We start from the raw sequence: 17112 nt of genomic DNA, 5'->3' as shown, positions 1-17112 counted from the left end.
CGAAAGTAAAAATATGCTTAAAAATGGCTCCGCGGAAAACATATTACCTTTTCAATATTGGCTTTTATAGATTTGAGGACAGAAAAAAAAACAAATGAAAATAGAGATTCTAATACATATTAAACCAGTCTGTTGTATTTCAGATATAAGGAGGACAAGGTTAAGCAGAAATAATACAGCACAAACAATTAGAAAAAGAGCTACATTAACCTTAATTAGGACTCCACCTTAAAAGGCTCCATTCACTATCCAGTAAAATTTATGTAAAAAAATCTATTCTTAAAGGAACACTAAACATAAAAAATGCACCAAAAACTAAAAACAATCTGTAATGGCAGGAAGGAGGTGAAGGGAACAAGTGAGCCCTAATCTACCCACCGCCCTGTCCCTGCCTACTTGCAACGACCCACCCTAGGCGACGGGGTACAACTTGGCGGTGGTCCCTACGCTGTCTAAGTGCAAGGGAGTACAAACAGGGAACACGCAAGGGAAGGGGCAGTAGCCCACGGAACGCCGCGAGGAAACGGAGCGGTGAATGAGTCAGTCAGGATCAGGATGTAGTGGAGTATACCAACGAGAGCACGGAGCAGGAAGCAAGCCAGGGGCAAAGCGAAGCAGGATAAGCGGAACTGAAGCAAGGCAGAAGCACGGCAGAAGCAGGCTGGAGCAAGGCAGCAGTGGGGCCAGGAATCCAAGAAGAATAACAAGCACTGAGGAAGAGAACACGGCAGGTATAAATGGACAGGGGGCGGAGCTAACTCCGACTGACCAGGCCGCGATAGGCTCTCCCACTCCTGAGCCTGCCACCCTGGTTGGTGGGAGCCGGTGTCAGTCTAAGAGGTCTGGCCTCAGGTGTCGACTGATTAACCCCGGGAGTATACACAGACGTAGTACCTGGCAGATCCTTTACACAATCCCAGCAAATCCTTCCTGACTATTCCCTTCCTTTGATCATATATTCTGTCTTAAATAGTAATTAAAACGGAGAAATACATCCTCACTAACTGCCTGTAAGACAACAGGCTGCAGACGTTCTCCGCCACTGCTCTTCCACCAATAGGACACACAAATTGTTAAGCCTACCCCCTTGGTTAAGCCTCACCCTGTCAGTCATCTTCAAACCGAAAATAGAAGGGCTCAAAAGAAAATTAACCCCTTTGTTTTCTGCAAGATTTCTATAAGACTGTTTGTTTCAGGAAAATGCAGAATATTCTGCAGACTGACAAAGTGGGGGCAAGTTTATCTCCTGTTTATTTGTATCATTCATCTCTAGGTTTAGTGTTCCTTAAGATAGTTTAATGTATGGCTGTACTTCATGTACAGGTATAGTTTGTGTCATTATTACAGAAGACAACGCCCTGCCTGACTTAATGTTATTAGCTGGCACAGTGCCATATTAGTTATTCTTTGGGCGCCAAAATGCAATGCAGGAGACGTCATTACATCTGCCCCCTATTTGATCATTCCGCAAAATTTCCGCTTATGTCCCAGAAAGCTGTCCGAAGTATCTATAGTAATGTACAGTTATCTGTAAAAATTAGTTTGATAAAAGTGTTTTAGCTTTTTATCAGTTGACATAAGAATGAAGTAAGGACAGGAACGGATTGAGAAGATGGAAGACTATTCCGAGTTAACACATTTATTAGTTCCAATGAAAATACAGAACATGGAATATTAAAATCCGTTATTTTAACACTTACTTTCCTGCTTATTTAACAAATAGTATTATAGATTGATAGGTATTACCCTCATACAATTTTATATATAATATGTTGGAGCAATGAGATTCACACTAGGTGTACACCACCGATTTATGATATATGTATAGTAACAGGAAAGGGAAAGAGGAAAGTAGTGTGATCAAATAGTATTGAAAATAATAAATTCTTTATTAGTAAATAGTTAAAATAACAATGATAGCTGAAAATTTTAGTGCCAGCTTATTTAACAAATAAGCTGAAAAAATAATTACGTTTTTTACACTTGTACTATAAATATGACCACGGTAGAGCCAATTGCAATAATATTAGGGGCAGCTCTGATATCCACCCACATTAGAATAAAACTAGAATAAGTATTATGTAATATTATGTTATTTATAGGTGGATCTTATGATTTTGGTGATTAAGCTAGTCAGAGGAACTCCATTAATGTATTACTGAGGAAAGTATTGACTGTTCTCTAGCTAGAAGAATCTGTCACACAAAGAAGTGAAGAGATTAATGTAACCGTAGCCAGGCAGTAAGTACTAACACTTGATGTTGTGCCACTGATACCTTTACCATGAGATAAGATCAAACACAATAAGCTCTAATGCCATATCTTACCCCACGGGAGTGACTAGAGGATTCGAGACTATTTTAATCCTGCTTGCAAATAAATCTGCGTGTCTCTGAACATCTTAGAACGTACATTAGTCACAATAAGAGATGCAAAATCAACGCCTATTAAAACCACATTGTTTCCGCTAATAGCATTTGGTATAGTGACTAGATCAACAAAGCGTTCTTCTTAAATGTGTCTTTTATAGAATTCTAGTCGTATTACTCAATAGTAGTGAAGAGGTTAAGCACTGCTTCGTATCCACGGTGGTCCCTAAACATAGGAGGAGGTAATTGCAGTGGATGTGGGTTACGGTAATTACCCGACGTCTCACGCCTAAGTGATATAGTGATATAGTGTGCTAGTACATAAATTGGGGATGCTTCAGGAATATTATTCTGCATAGAAAGTTGATGGATGGATTTCAAGCAATTACACAGCACGCTCACTCTTTTTGTTTAATTGAAGAACTAATAAGTTGCACAATGAACTCGTTTAAACCTATTAACAACTTTACTTAAGAAGCCAATAATTTGATGGCCAATAGGACTGAATTAATCTTTTCCCAGTAGGATGTAGAGGTTAAGGCACATTGGCAGAATCTTACTAGAAATGTCTGTTTTATGGCATTCATTTATCAGACATTTCAATTCATTATAGTGTGTCTGGAACGTCTGCTATGTGATAAAAGCTGTTCATATGATTAACAAAATAATACAACAAAAACAGCTCATTTCTTCAACAGAAACCTATACAGTACATTAGGCATGTTGTAGGTATTGTAATAATGTATGTGTTAATACTTTAATAATGGTCAAACGGAATTTGCTAATAAATAGCCCAATTTTGTCTTTATAGCTAGTGATATGCATAGCCTTGTATAAGAGCTCAATACATGGATATATAAAGTACTATCAATAGACAAAGACAAAAGGTCTATTATTAAATATTTATGCAATAATAAAATGGCTTATTAAACATGAACACAATGGCAAAAGCATTCTGTATATTGCGCTCTGTCTACACTGGTTTTGTAGCTTCCATTTTTATGGGAGCAATGATATATATGTCCTGTCCACGCTGTAGAACTGATTCTGTCGGTATGCTTCATATGCTTTGGTCCTGTCCTGAACCAGAAGGTTTTTGGCATGGGGTGATGGCTGTTATCGACAGGGTTTATCAGGTTACAATTGAAATTACCCCTCTTGTTTGTATGCTGGGTATGTGGAGGATCTTGCGGCTATATATTTATATATGGCCCGTAAATTGATGGCCCGACATTGGATAGATGCAAGTAGCCCTACTAAGCAAGAATTCATTAATAAACTCAATAGGCTTGTAAATTTAGAAAAAAGAAAATATATGAAAAGAGAGGCAATGCCCAAATTTGAGAAGATGTGGTCCCCTTGGATTGACATATCTGATTTTGCTTCTAGGGAACTGGCGTGGTACCGCTTGGGTCTCATTTAGGAGAATCTATAGTGACACAGTATATGATGCTGGCTTCCGGGCTTTGTGGCAACAGGTTTACTCTTTGTGATGTTTCCGAGAAATGTTTTTGCTTTGATGGGGAGAACATAATTCTTTGTCATATTGATGTCTGGGGGAAGGGATTTAATAAATGGAGTCCCACATCCACTTAAATTATACTGTTACTATTTAATGGTACAAGATAATTGGAGCATTTGTTCTAAACTCTTGACTTTCAGAATATCCAGAGAATGGGGGTTGGTCATGTGCACTTTAAGATGTTTGTATATCTTTGCTTGTGGATGGGATTTGCTCTTAATTGTTTTGTTTTTTTGTACTTTTATTCAAAAATTTTCAATACAAAAATAATACTGAATTTAAAAAAAAAATTTCTCAGATGGGAACACCCCAGTGTTATGTCTAGTGCAGAGGTTGAGGGGCAGTGCATGCCACAGGGCTTCAAAGAGCACCAAAGCAAATGCCAGTCATGGTCTGAACTAAGCATAACACATTTACAGTTTAGCCTGGATTGGTTGTTCAAGTTGCTTAAAAAAAGAACCTATACAACCCCACAGTCCCGCAATAACTGTTGCCAGCCACACAGTGTTTCCCATAGCAGTGTCTTTCAGAATGTTTAGGACATAGAGAAGTATGTAGAGGGCTGCACAGTAATGCAATGCATGCTGCTCAAGGCCGCCAAGCTGCAGGTTGTACACCACTGGTCTAAAGAGATTGCTGTGCATAAGGTGACAATGCTGACCGCAGTTTTTTGGCACATAGAAATGAAAAAAAATAATCAGCCATTATATACTTTAGTCTATGTTGCCCGCTTTTACAGTAGTTGCCAAGAGTGAAGCACAAAGAGTTTTTTCAATATGCTATAAAATCTCTCTAAAATATAAAATCTCTTCTTCCCTTTGGCTGCCCTTACAGTAAGCCCATAGAAAAATGCAAGATCAAATTAAAGAAAGTGAACGTTAAAGTGCCCTCTGGAATTAATCTGATAATTGGGTCTTTTTAGAGCATATGCCGTTTCATCATGTTTTTATAGTAAGGGACAACGAGAACTTATAAAATCAATGAACTTTGGATCTCAACTGTTTGATGGTAAAGGGGTTGTCCAATTTCAGAAAATGAATGTTATTTTTTTTAAGTAATTACAAGTTAGGGTATGTTCACACGGCCTATTTATGGACGTAATTCGGGCGTTTTTGTCCCGAATTACGTCCGAAAATAGCGCCTCAATAGCGCTGACAAACATCTGCCCATTGAAAGCAATGGGCAGACGTTTGTCTGTTCACACGAGGCGTATATTTACGCGCTGCTGTCAAATGACGGCGCGTAAATAGACACCCGCGTCAAAGAAGTGACCTGTCACTTCTTTGGCCGTAATTGGAGCCGTTATTCATTGACTCCAATGAATAGCAGCGCCAATTACGTCCGTAATTGATGCAGCGTTCAAGCGCCTGCACATGCCGTTACGGCTGAAATTACGGGGATGTTTTCAGGCTGAAACATCCCCGTAATTTCAGCCGTTACGGACGCCCTCGTGTGAACATACCCTAATACAATTGTCCAATATACCCTCTGTATTCATTCAGGTGCACGGCTCGGTACAATTACAGTATGTGTATCAGAGCTGTGTCTTCCAACGATCCCAGCACCTGGGTGTCCATCACATGACCATGGACAGAATTTTATCCACTGGAAGTAAACAATGAAGGTTCTTACTGTATAACAACAAGCAGAGGTCTTAATTAAAGACCGTAAGGAATTAATATATAAAGTACATTTAATTTTTTTTTAGAACTTTTAATTATACAAAAAATAATATTATTTTGCTGAAATCGGACAGCCCCTCTAAATATTAGGGAAATCACTGGCCGTCACTGTAGTGAGGTCCATCATCATTGACCATATTCTGTTCCTGTAGTCCCCTGAGGAGCACATTCGTCGATAAGTCACCAAAAGGAAGATTTGTCACTCTACTGTGAGACCATGGTCAACTTGAGAAACAGACAATAGACCACAATGCAACGTTTGCAATATGTCCATAAACAATGGCTAAAATCTCAACGTCAGCTCACTACAATACAGTTATATAGACACTGAGATGGATTTAATAAGGGATACATTAAGCACAGTGTGAGTTTTTGACAGCCACTGTTTAAAAGTAACAGATGAGCTTGAAATAAAGATAAACTGAGGCAAGCTAGAATCTGTATTTCATCAAAAGGTGTAAAATCAAATACTGAATATTATCAAAACTAATCGGTTCTACAAATTGACACCAACAAAACACACTCAGAAATGTAATATCATGTGTAGGCATTACAAGGTAATCATGTTTGCTGACGCTGATGGATTCAGCTGCCCGCATGATGCTGTCACTTTAGCACATTTATTAGGTAAGCAAAAGTTTGTTAAATCATTTTGCTTTAATAAACTATAAAAAAAAAATATTTCTTTCTGAAATATGCCAAGTAAAAATCACTTCAGAGCTGGTAGGTTTCCTATTTTCGGAATTATTACTCTTTTATTGCAGTCATTTATAACAAAGAGAAAGAAAACCCCCTTTGTGTTATCGTCAGTCTGCTGCACGGTATATTTGAAGCCTCGCTCCCCGGCAGAGATCACTCTATAACATAAACGGCAAACTGCTATTTTCACAGCAGGCAGAACAGTGTTCATCTTCAAAAAGGCGGCATTAATAAAAACGGGGCTGTAATAAACATGGTAATTCTGGCCAAAAGGTTACAAATTGGTGACGCTACAGTTTGCTTAATTCGTTTTATACAATGAATTGTACGCTTCCAAGACAGAAGCGGAGCTTCTAATACCTACTTTTACTCAGAAACATATAATTTGGTTTGTCTTTCTTTAGGACTATCGGCCTTCATACTGTATATACATATGAGAATCCAGGAAAAATGCTACACTGTGCCGTGAACATCCTTACTTCCTATATACAAAATGAGCAACCGACGACACTTTGGCAGATGTAAAGTATCCTATAGAAATAGCGCAATCTTCAGTATCATGGCATTATGTCCTACTAAGAGCCATAATAATGACTGATCAATGGCTGCTATTAATGTCAAACGAGCCCTAAATGCACAGAATCCCAACACTTAAAATGCCATCAATGAAAGAATAGCAGCTTCTAAAGCTTAGTACCATGAAGAACTACACTTACATCGCCTTTCAGCATGCACTTTCATAAAAGACCAGACTACGATGGCTCCAATGTCATTAGACCGGGCTCTGAACACAATTCTATAATCCCATACAGAAAAAACGGAGCACAAAGCCAAATATATATAAAAAATATAACAATTTAATTCACATATAGGTTAGATAAACGGTTAAAAAATGGTATCAAACAGAGAAGACTCTATAAATATTCACATGAACACAGCAGAGTAGCAGTGCTCAGACATAATGTATTGTATTCTACATATAAGTGCTATAGGTAGTGCAGTAGCCTGAAAGTAGCGATATCCTATCCCAAAAAAGTGGCAAAAAGCAGTCCATATGAAGGAAGGAGAGGCCAATGCTGTCAGGGATAAACCAGCTGAGATGGGTTAAGATGCTGGTTTATCCCTGACAGCATTGGCCTCTCCTTCCTTCATATGGACTGGTTTTTGTCACTTTTTTGGGGATAGGATATCGCTACTCTCAGGCTACTGCACTACCTATAGCACTTATATGTAGAATACAACATATCATGTCTGAGTATAGGTCTGCTACTCTGCTATTTTCATGTGAATATTTATAGAGTCTTCTCTGTTTGATAGTAAACCTACAACAAACCTCAAAGCAAGGTACAACGGAACAGGGGAAAAACCCCAAGCAAACTAGGAAAAAAACTATAAGCGCACAAGCGCAGGGGATATAACACCCCAATAGAATATGAAAATAAATACCATGGATAGTAAGAAAATATATAACTTTATTAATGTATAGCAATACATGGTATAACAATATCAGATATATTAAAAAAATATATATATGGCGGATCATATATCAAAAGGAGTAGCAGAATGGTAAAGATGACAACATACCAAAAGGAACACAAGAAAAAAACCAACCTCAAAAACACATCCCAATGCTAACATACCAAGGGTACAGGTAGAATGAGATATCAAAGAAGAAGCAACTATATATCCATGTAGATATAATACCTACATGGAAAAAGTGCATATAATAAATCTACACAAAATAAATGGCGTACATACAGGCAGGCATATATAATGAATGCCAGATGGAAAAAGTAAATAGTTCAGATACCTGTAGACATGATGGAAGCAGGGGATGTGGCGAAGTGGCACAGGAACTCCTCAACTCGCGTTTCGCCTACGACCGGCTTCGTCAGGAGCCTCCTGACAAAGCCGGTCGTAGGCGAACCGCGCGTCGAGGCGTTCCTGTGCCACTTCGCCACATCCCCTGCTTCCATCATGTCTACAGGTATCTGAACTATTTACTTTTTCCATCTGGCATTCATTATATATGCCTGCCTGTATGTACGCCATTTATTTTGTGTAGATTTATTATATGCACTTTTTCCATGTAGGTATTATATCTACATGGATATATAGTTGCTTCTTCTTTGATATCTCATTCTACCTGTACCCTTGGTATGTTAGCATTGGGATGTGTTTTTGAGGTTGTTTTTTTTCTTGTGTTCCTTTTGGTATGTTGTCATCTTTACCATTCTGCTACTCCTTTTGATATATGATCCGCCATATATATATTTTTTTAATATATCTGATATTGTTATACCATGTATTGCTATACATTAATAAAGTTATATATTTTCTTACTATCCATGGTATTTATTTTCATATTCTATTGGGGTGTTATATCCCCTGCGCTTGTGCGCTTATAGGTTTCTTCTCTGTTTGATACCATTTTCTAACCGTTTGTCTAACCTATATGTGAATTAAATTTTTAGATTTTTATATATATATGTGTATAAGTATATATATATATATATATATATATATATATATATATATATGGCTTTGTACTCCGTTTCTTCTGTATGGCATTAATTTTGGAGTGGCCCAATTATTACAAAAGGGAAGTTGTTCCTTGTGGACACGACTTAGCCCGTTATGACATTGTTCTAGGAGTTTATGTATTTGTAACAATTCTATAATGTCTACAAATGGCATATCAATCAGAGTGTGGTGCTGAAATGCTGTATGTACAACTTGCATAAATGTACAGAAGGAGGAACATAGTTCTGCACTGTAATGATGTTTCCCTATTTTCTGCTCACACAATCAAATCAGACATCTATCAATGCTATAAATATAGTCTTAGAAATACATGTGAAAAATCAGCACGATGAGCAGATGTCACAATTTATAATATAGCTAATATTGCAGATCTGGCTACATTTGACAAAGTCTGCAAAGTACCACTAGCCATACCCATCCATCCATCTATCCATCCATCCATCCATCCATCCATCTATCTATCCATCCATCCATCCATCCATCCATCTATCTATCTTTAGTATAACCGATGCAAATCCAAATTATTACTTTAAATATGAGAAATCCCTTTCACATCACACAATAGGCAGTATACTGTTCATTACAAAAGAATGAACACTTTCTGCTGTTTCTTACCCCGTAATACTATAAGCCTGGTAGTCACACTAACTTCTCCAACACTGTTGGATGCAACACATTCATATATTGCCTCATCTCTTGGTGTTCGTAAAGGTTGTATTCTTAGGACGGAACCAGATCCATCATCAAATTCTATTACCTGTGGAAAGAAATTAAAGCTGTCACAGTTGTTGTTGGCACTACCAACCACTATGGAAAGAAATGGTATCCCAATATAATCAGTAACTATGTTGCACATTGACTTTCTCACGACATGTTATTAATTTGGGGAAAAAAGTGTATAGAGGATCATTTAAATATGCAGATAGACAAGAAAATGTACAAGTTAGAAGATCCTTACCTAGATGTTGATGGAAGATCAATTTCATCTTTTAGCACCCCAGGGTGGATTTGTCAACATATATGATATTAATACATGCCTGCTGTTAAATCTGTTCCATACTAATCCATATGCTCCACCTAAATTTATTTCAGTTTTGAATTTGTGTTTCACTCTGTATATAACTTAAGCAGATTGGGCAGATGTGGCATTTATCTGTACACATATGCAAATGTTTTAACACCTCTGTTAACACTTCCTTTAGTCCTTTTTCATCAGTTTCCACTGCTCTTTAATGGGCAGAATAGCGTAGTAAACCCCAAAAAAACAGAAACCTAACGGACCCATTATAAAGCGGATCCGAACATGGCTCTTGTAAAACAGGAGCCATGATGCCAGTGTGAACAGGGCCTAAAAAAGCTAATATGAAGTACAATTTTATGTTATACTATGCTCTTGTTGCCCAACATGTGTTGTTTTACATAAGGAAGCTTTAATTCCAGCAAGTATACAATAATTGAATTAATAGTAAAACAAAGGTTCGGAGCAGCACTGTGGTTTATATACGCCAGATAGGGCCAGTGCTAGGCTTCAGAACAAGGAGTGACCTCTACTTATATGATAAGCCATCAAAAAAGGAAAGCGAGGCGGCCCTCAAAGTGAAGTGGGTTTATTCACCAAACATCCAGTACAACATTTCACCATCTCTATGAAGGCAACGCTACACCTTCTTTATGAAGGCATTTTCAACGTTTCACCTTCTCTATGAAGGAATGCCTTCATAGAGATGGTGAAACGTTGTACTGGATGTTTGGTGAATAACCCCACTTCACTATGAGTGCTGCTTCGCTTTCTTTTTTCAATAATTGAATTAGAGGTTGCTATATTATACAATGCATCGTGTGTCTTTCTACAAGGTATAACTGAAAATATCGTTTCCAAAATGTATTTCTTCAGTTGGGCACTTTTTTATTTTACATTTTATAACTTCAGATCCATTTGGCTATTCCCTATTGTTTCCTATACTTTTGTATAGTTTTCAACAAAAACTTGTTTCATTAGTTACATTTATTGGCATTAGCTTTTCTATCATTCTGTAAACTGGGCGCCCTCTGTATATGTCCATTAATTGGTTCATCAGACTTCTAACAGGAATTATTAGACACAAATTGACTCAATCATTTTCACATTACATGGTCAATGTTTAAAAGGACTAAATCTATAGTAGTTAAATAATAACGTGATATTCGGATATCAATTTCCACACGTGTTTGAATATTTGCAGTGAACTCTATAACAACAAAGTTTGCACACACTTCAAACTAATAAAAGACTTGTGTCCCCAGGCCAGGCAATGAATGTGCAGTATATACCAGGGAAATACCAGAGTCAGACTGTTGTCTTTAACAGGAGGTGGTGATGGTGATATATCTCTCTCCACTATGGATTATTTTTAGGTCTGCCATAAAGTGCGGGATGACAGTGATTGATTGGTGCCACCACATCACATTCTTTCTCTTACTGGCCACCTGTCCCCCTACTTAGTAGTGACATCCACCTGTTGGATTGACACCACTTGTTATAGCTATGTGGTCCATAAGAGAAACATGTGTTTTATCCACTGCTTGTAAACTATAGAATACATGCCTCACACAGTTTATATCAATTGGTAATACGCTGTTACAGATTGATGACTTAGCTAGGACAGGAACACTACCATACAAGAACAGGGCCTAACACAGAGCACCATGTACATGCGACCCCAGGATGCATATATCAAAAACAACATAAGATCAGTTTATGTTCTACGTATGTTACAGTTTTAGTGTTATATCACAAATTATGCATAAATCTAAAACAAAAGATAATTTATACCTAAACCAATGAATAGTTTGTCTATATGTATTCATGAAAATTAAAAAAATATTAAAGATCACATGCAATTTAATACTAGGCCACATTGAGGATAGAACACCGTCATTTAAATGATGGTATAACCCAACATAAAAAGATCTGTCACAGATATTATACATATAGAGACATAGCAACAACAACAAAAAATGTAATCGGGCATCTGATAGTTCAGATAATATGGAAATTAAATTGGTCATACACTGGTTTCTGTTTCAAATTTATCTGATAAGCTATAACCTTACAAGAACAGCAAAGAAATAACTGGCAGACTTCCCTAATGAAAAAAAAAAAAAGTTCTGAAGTTGTTTGCTTTACAGGGTTTGCTTGGACAATCTAAGTATAGCTCTAATAAGGCTGGGGATTTAAACATTTTGTAGTGTAATAGCTTTGATAGTAATACAGTAGTTATAGGAACATACTAAGTCACGTATCAATATGCATATCAGACTTTCATGAAAGTATTGCAGGACAAAATGTCTAGAAAGATTGGGCAAAAAAAGTTGCAAGCGAGTTGCAAGACGACTACTGTGGCTATTGAAGCTGTTGCATGACAAAAGTTTAGGTGAAGCCCAAACCTAAGATCTATAACTTTATCCCCTGTATAATTTGATGATGATGATAATAATCAAGATGTCTCATTATCTGGTCTCATTGATGCCAAATTATATATATATATATTAACACCAGAAGTGAGCAAAATCAGTTAAAAAGTGCCATAAAAATATAAAAAGAATACAAGGAATATTGTTAATATGAAACCCATAATTATGGATTATATTGAATATTTACATAGTTAAGGTAGGCATGAGTACTGACTTTACTCACCTATGGTCTAGATCAGGGGTGGGCAAACTTTTTGACTCGCGGGCCACAATGGGTTCTAAAATTTGACAGAGGGGCCGGGCCAGGAGCATTTGGAGGGAGTGTTTGGGCCGGATATACTAAAGCATTAAATGGAGTGTGTGCAAACCTCATAGCACAGTAAGAACACTACAACCCAATTTATTAACTGTCTTTCAAATGTGAAAAATAGCCCTTATTGCGCCATCTATTGGGAAAACGTGGGCATTGCAGGGAAAGGGGAAAAAAAAGGAGGTTTTTACTATAATTTGGACAAGTTCGGCGGGCCGGATTAAAAAGCCTAACGGGCCGTATGTGGCCCGCGGGCCGTAGTTTGCCCATGTCTGGTCTAGATAATAGCAAACAAAAAGCAACATGCAGGGAGTATATAAAAACACGTTGCAAATACTCGTGTTCACAATAGAATGTATTTAAAATGTGATAATCAATCTATATCTGAGTTTAATTTGTAGTAACTAAATTGTTTCCTTACTGACTTATTGAGCCAGTTGTTTTCCACTGTAGCTGCGGTACAACTCCCAAGGAGCTGTAGTGCAACGTCATGTAGAAAGCCTAATATCATGAACCGTGTATAAATGGGTAACAACACCACAACTCCATGCATGTGTAATCTTTGACAGAGGAACAGAACAATGGACCTAATACCTCAAATCTCTGGTTGCTGACTTTCTTTCCCTTTTTATTCCAAACTATTTTGGGTCGGGGGTCTCCAGTTGCTTGACAAATAAAGGACGCAACTCCCCCTGATACTCCTGTTTGATCAACAGGGCTTCTCGTAAACCTTGGTGGAGCTGAAAAATCAAGGAGAAATGAAAATTAGGAGATAAAAAAACATAAGCAACGATATAATAAAACACATTTAGACAATGCTTCAACAGCCCCCTGTGTTCCGAAAGATTGTTACACGAAGCAGGTAAAAGGATCAACTGAAATTTTTTCGTTTTGGATGAATTTTCCGCTTGTCCCATTTTACCAAAAACAATAACAAATCACTGCGATTTCCACCGCCAGATGACTTCAGTCACAAGGCAATTAGTCAGAAGAGTGTTCCCCTACCGTTTCCATGTCACGGATTGAGGGAAAGAGACTACAGTGTGAAGTATTAACTTGACATGTGTCCCTAGTAATTCATGAAGCATGACATACTGTAAGATCACTAAAGTAATGCGGTCACATCACAGTCAGAAGGAAAGATGCATCAATACAATAAAGGATTAGAGAAATGCACATCTACTGGTAGGGTCTGGTGTTATTCTATGCTTGCAGCTGTTAATGATGTCTAGAGAGCAACTTATTTGATTTCCCAGTGACAAGAGAACATATACTTGAATGCCTGCATATAATATGCTTATGTCTGGGCAGAAGTACAGTTTTCCGTGACTATTCCTCTCTATACTTTACTAAAGATGGACCAATGAATGACATCTACCCCAAAAATCGATTCTCCAATTCTCTTGCATAAAAAAAAATCCCAAAATGAATCCAAGGCCCAAAGTACTTATAACTCACAAGAACTGAAGTAACATTTAAGATTTAAATGTGCCTGTTCCTCCTAGTTGGCATTCTGCATTCTAAACATTTAGGACAGGCATAAGTGTCGATAGGGCCAGGAATGGACAATCAAAAATGCAGGGAATGGATTGTTGCTCTGGGATTGGGCTAAGGCCTCATGCACACGAACGTAAAAACGCCCAGAATTACGAGCCGTAATTACGGGCCCATAGACTTCTATTGGCCACGGGTACCTTCCCGTCTGCTTACGGGAAGGTGCCCGTGCCGTTGAAAAATATGGAACATGTCCTATTTCAGGCCGTAATAACGGCATGGGCAGGCCCATAGAAGTCTATGGGGCTCCCGTAATTACGGGGGGCTACGTGTTTATGTACCCGTAATTACGGGAGCGTTGCTAGGCGATGTCAGGGCAGTCACTGTCCAGGGTGCTGAAACAGTTAACTGATCGACAGTAAGGCCCCATGCACATGAACATGCTTTTGCGGCCGCAATTCCCCCAAAAATCCACGGGAGAATTGCGGCCCCATTCATTCCTATGGGGCTATGCACACAACCGTGGTTTTCATGGTCAGTGCATGGCCCCGGAGCCCGGACCGCAGAAAGAATGGGCAAGCCTTATTACGGCTGTGTTCATGCGGTCCGGGCTCATTGAAAATAATAGCCGCGGCCATGTGCACGGCCCGTGATTTGCGGGCGGCTCGCGGCTGTCACTCCGTAGCCGGCTGACCCGGAAATCACGGCCGTGCACATGGCTACGGTCGTGTGCATGAGGCCTAACTCTTTCAGCACCCGGGACACTGATTATCGCTGGAGTTAATAGTATTAAAAGTTAACTTACCCGCTTCTTCCTCCAGTCCAGCCTCCCGGGATGACGTTTCATCCCATGTGACCGCTGCAGCCAATCACAGGCCAATCACAGGCTGCAGCGGTCACATAGACTGCTGTGTCATCCAGGGAGGTCGGACTGGATGTCAAAAGAGGGATGCGTCACCAAGACAACGGTACGCATGAACTTCTTTTACTTTCAATCGCTGCAGAAACTCTGCCCGAAAGTGCTGCCCCTCCTCTCTTTCCAGCACTGATAGAGAGAAGGGGCTGCCGATTACTGCAGAGAAAACGGATCCGTAAATACGGCTGGAATACTGGTGACACCGGACCCGTATTTACGGACACGGGTCCGTAAATACTGGTGGAATACGGGTCAAATACTTGTGACAAAGGACCCGTATTTACGCCAGTATTTACGGGAGGAAAAAAATACGTTCGTGTTCATGTTTTCTGGAGAAAAAAAAAAGCCCTAAAGGGATTCTCCTTTTTCTTTTTTTTTTTTTTTTTTTTCAATTAATAGCCAAAACGGGGAAGAGCATATTGATACAAGTACAGAGGTGGATCTGAGCCAGGTTTCTTTAAAAGAAACTGGCAATGCCTACTTCTTCTGCTATGCTTCTACGTTTTATATCTGAACCCTACTTTAGCTATTTTATCCAGCATCCATATACCTTTGTCTAAATTACTAGTTTAGGCATCTGTCATTTTTGACAACCTCTTTTCTGTAATAATTCCCCATACACCTACTTTAGCACCAATAATACACACATCTAACCAAAACCTTAGATTTTCAAGTCTCCTAAACAATGATCCATGAGAACAGAGCAGTACATGCGATAGGCAGTACTATTTGATCTTAAACTGTGGTCCATCCAAAGGTAAAGGTATATATAATAACTTCAAATAGTACTGAAATTAAAATACTTCCGTTTATTTAATATGGTCGTGTCCCATTCTGTCATTACACTGTACGCCTAGATAATGTACTGTATACAATGCATTCCATTTTTCCTCTAAGCCATTAACTGTCACACACAATTTCAGGTCAGCAGGTTCACATTAGGATGATTTTTTTTTTTAGCCAACTTTTCTATCTGCTCTCAAGAGCTAGAATGATATCTCCTGCTTCTCAATGAAATCTTCTTTCCTGCACTCCGGCTACAAAAAGCAAACTGATTATTGCTATAAGTATCATCATCTATCAAAATGTTCTTATCGTAAGTGTCACAGTGTATGGAAAGATTGCTTTTAAAATGAGAAATCTCAAGGAGGTACTGCAGATCAAGTGCTTCTGGATAATGTGAACAATGTGACAACAGAATCATACCAGTTTATGCCCATGTTTTTGTTCTCTTTGCTCTGAAACGACCCACAATACAGAAGGGGAGGTTGGAAAAATAATATATATTATGAACGAAATAAGGTCAATTAATAAGCACATATTTCTATCTATGGTCATCATTATTGATGGTGTTCCCTTCGGAGAACATAACAGTGGGGGCAACGGTCACCACCTGCAATGTATGCTTTCAACTCCATGACTGTATCTTAAAGGGAACCTATAACCAGGACATACCCTTTTTATATTTCTTACACTTGCGAGATGCTTTATTAACTTTGTAGTAGGTCGTTTCACAAATCCAATGAGATCAAAGAGGACTTGAGAATATTGTGCAGCATTTGCCCCCCCCCCCCACCCAATGAGCTATCTCTGCAATATACTAGGGACGCATTGGATCATGGGACATACTTAGAGCAGCACTGACTTCTAAGAAACAGAACGTGACTGTGTATAAGGACTTGGCAATGGGGTTTATTTCTTCTGGCCCCTTGCTTGCCACCTAAGGGACCATTTGGCTCATAAGTTAAGCTTTGAAAGGAAATCATAAAAATACCTCAATCTATGAAAGGAAATCATACAGTTGCCTTAATCTAAAGGGAATTTGAAGTTATAGCTTTACTCCAGGATAGTCATCATTTTTTAATAAACATAATGACATGAAAATGATATTGTGTTATCTTTACGTGTTATCTATTCCCTTAAACAAGTCCTACAGTAAATCAGTGAAATAAAATATAGTGTAGATGTCAAAATTAAACACATACTCATAAATTACAGTTATTGCCCCAAATGTATTAGGTTTAGTATTGTGAAAATGTCATCTTGTCCCGGAATATTATATGTATTATACAATGAGTGGACTGTATCTTCCTAATCAATGAGTCCAATGCATTGCAACTGTG

The 17112-nt window shown here is 38.4% G+C and overlaps 1 protein-coding gene across 50 annotated transcripts in view; it reads right to left on the bottom strand.

Moving 5' to 3' along the window:
* Positions 1-17112, bottom strand: part of PTPRD (protein tyrosine phosphatase receptor type D) — a 1823241-nt gene that overhangs the window by 176097 nt on the left and 1630032 nt on the right. For all 50 annotated transcript variants that reach the window (XM_075826835.1, XM_075826978.1, XM_075827034.1 and 47 more), the window contains 2 exons: positions 13174-13319; positions 9432-9573 (listed from right to left, as the gene is read on the bottom strand). In XM_075826835.1, the coding sequence (XP_075682950.1) occupies positions 9432-9573; positions 13174-13319 (288 nt within the window). The remainder of the gene's footprint in view (positions 1-9431; positions 9574-13173; positions 13320-17112) is intronic.

This window comes from Rhinoderma darwinii, chromosome 1, assembly GCF_050947455.1.
Source record: "Rhinoderma darwinii isolate aRhiDar2 chromosome 1, aRhiDar2.hap1, whole genome shotgun sequence".
NCBI lineage: Eukaryota > Metazoa > Chordata > Amphibia > Anura > Rhinodermatidae > Rhinoderma > Rhinoderma darwinii.
This window is presented reverse-complemented; position numbering and strand designations above follow the sequence as displayed.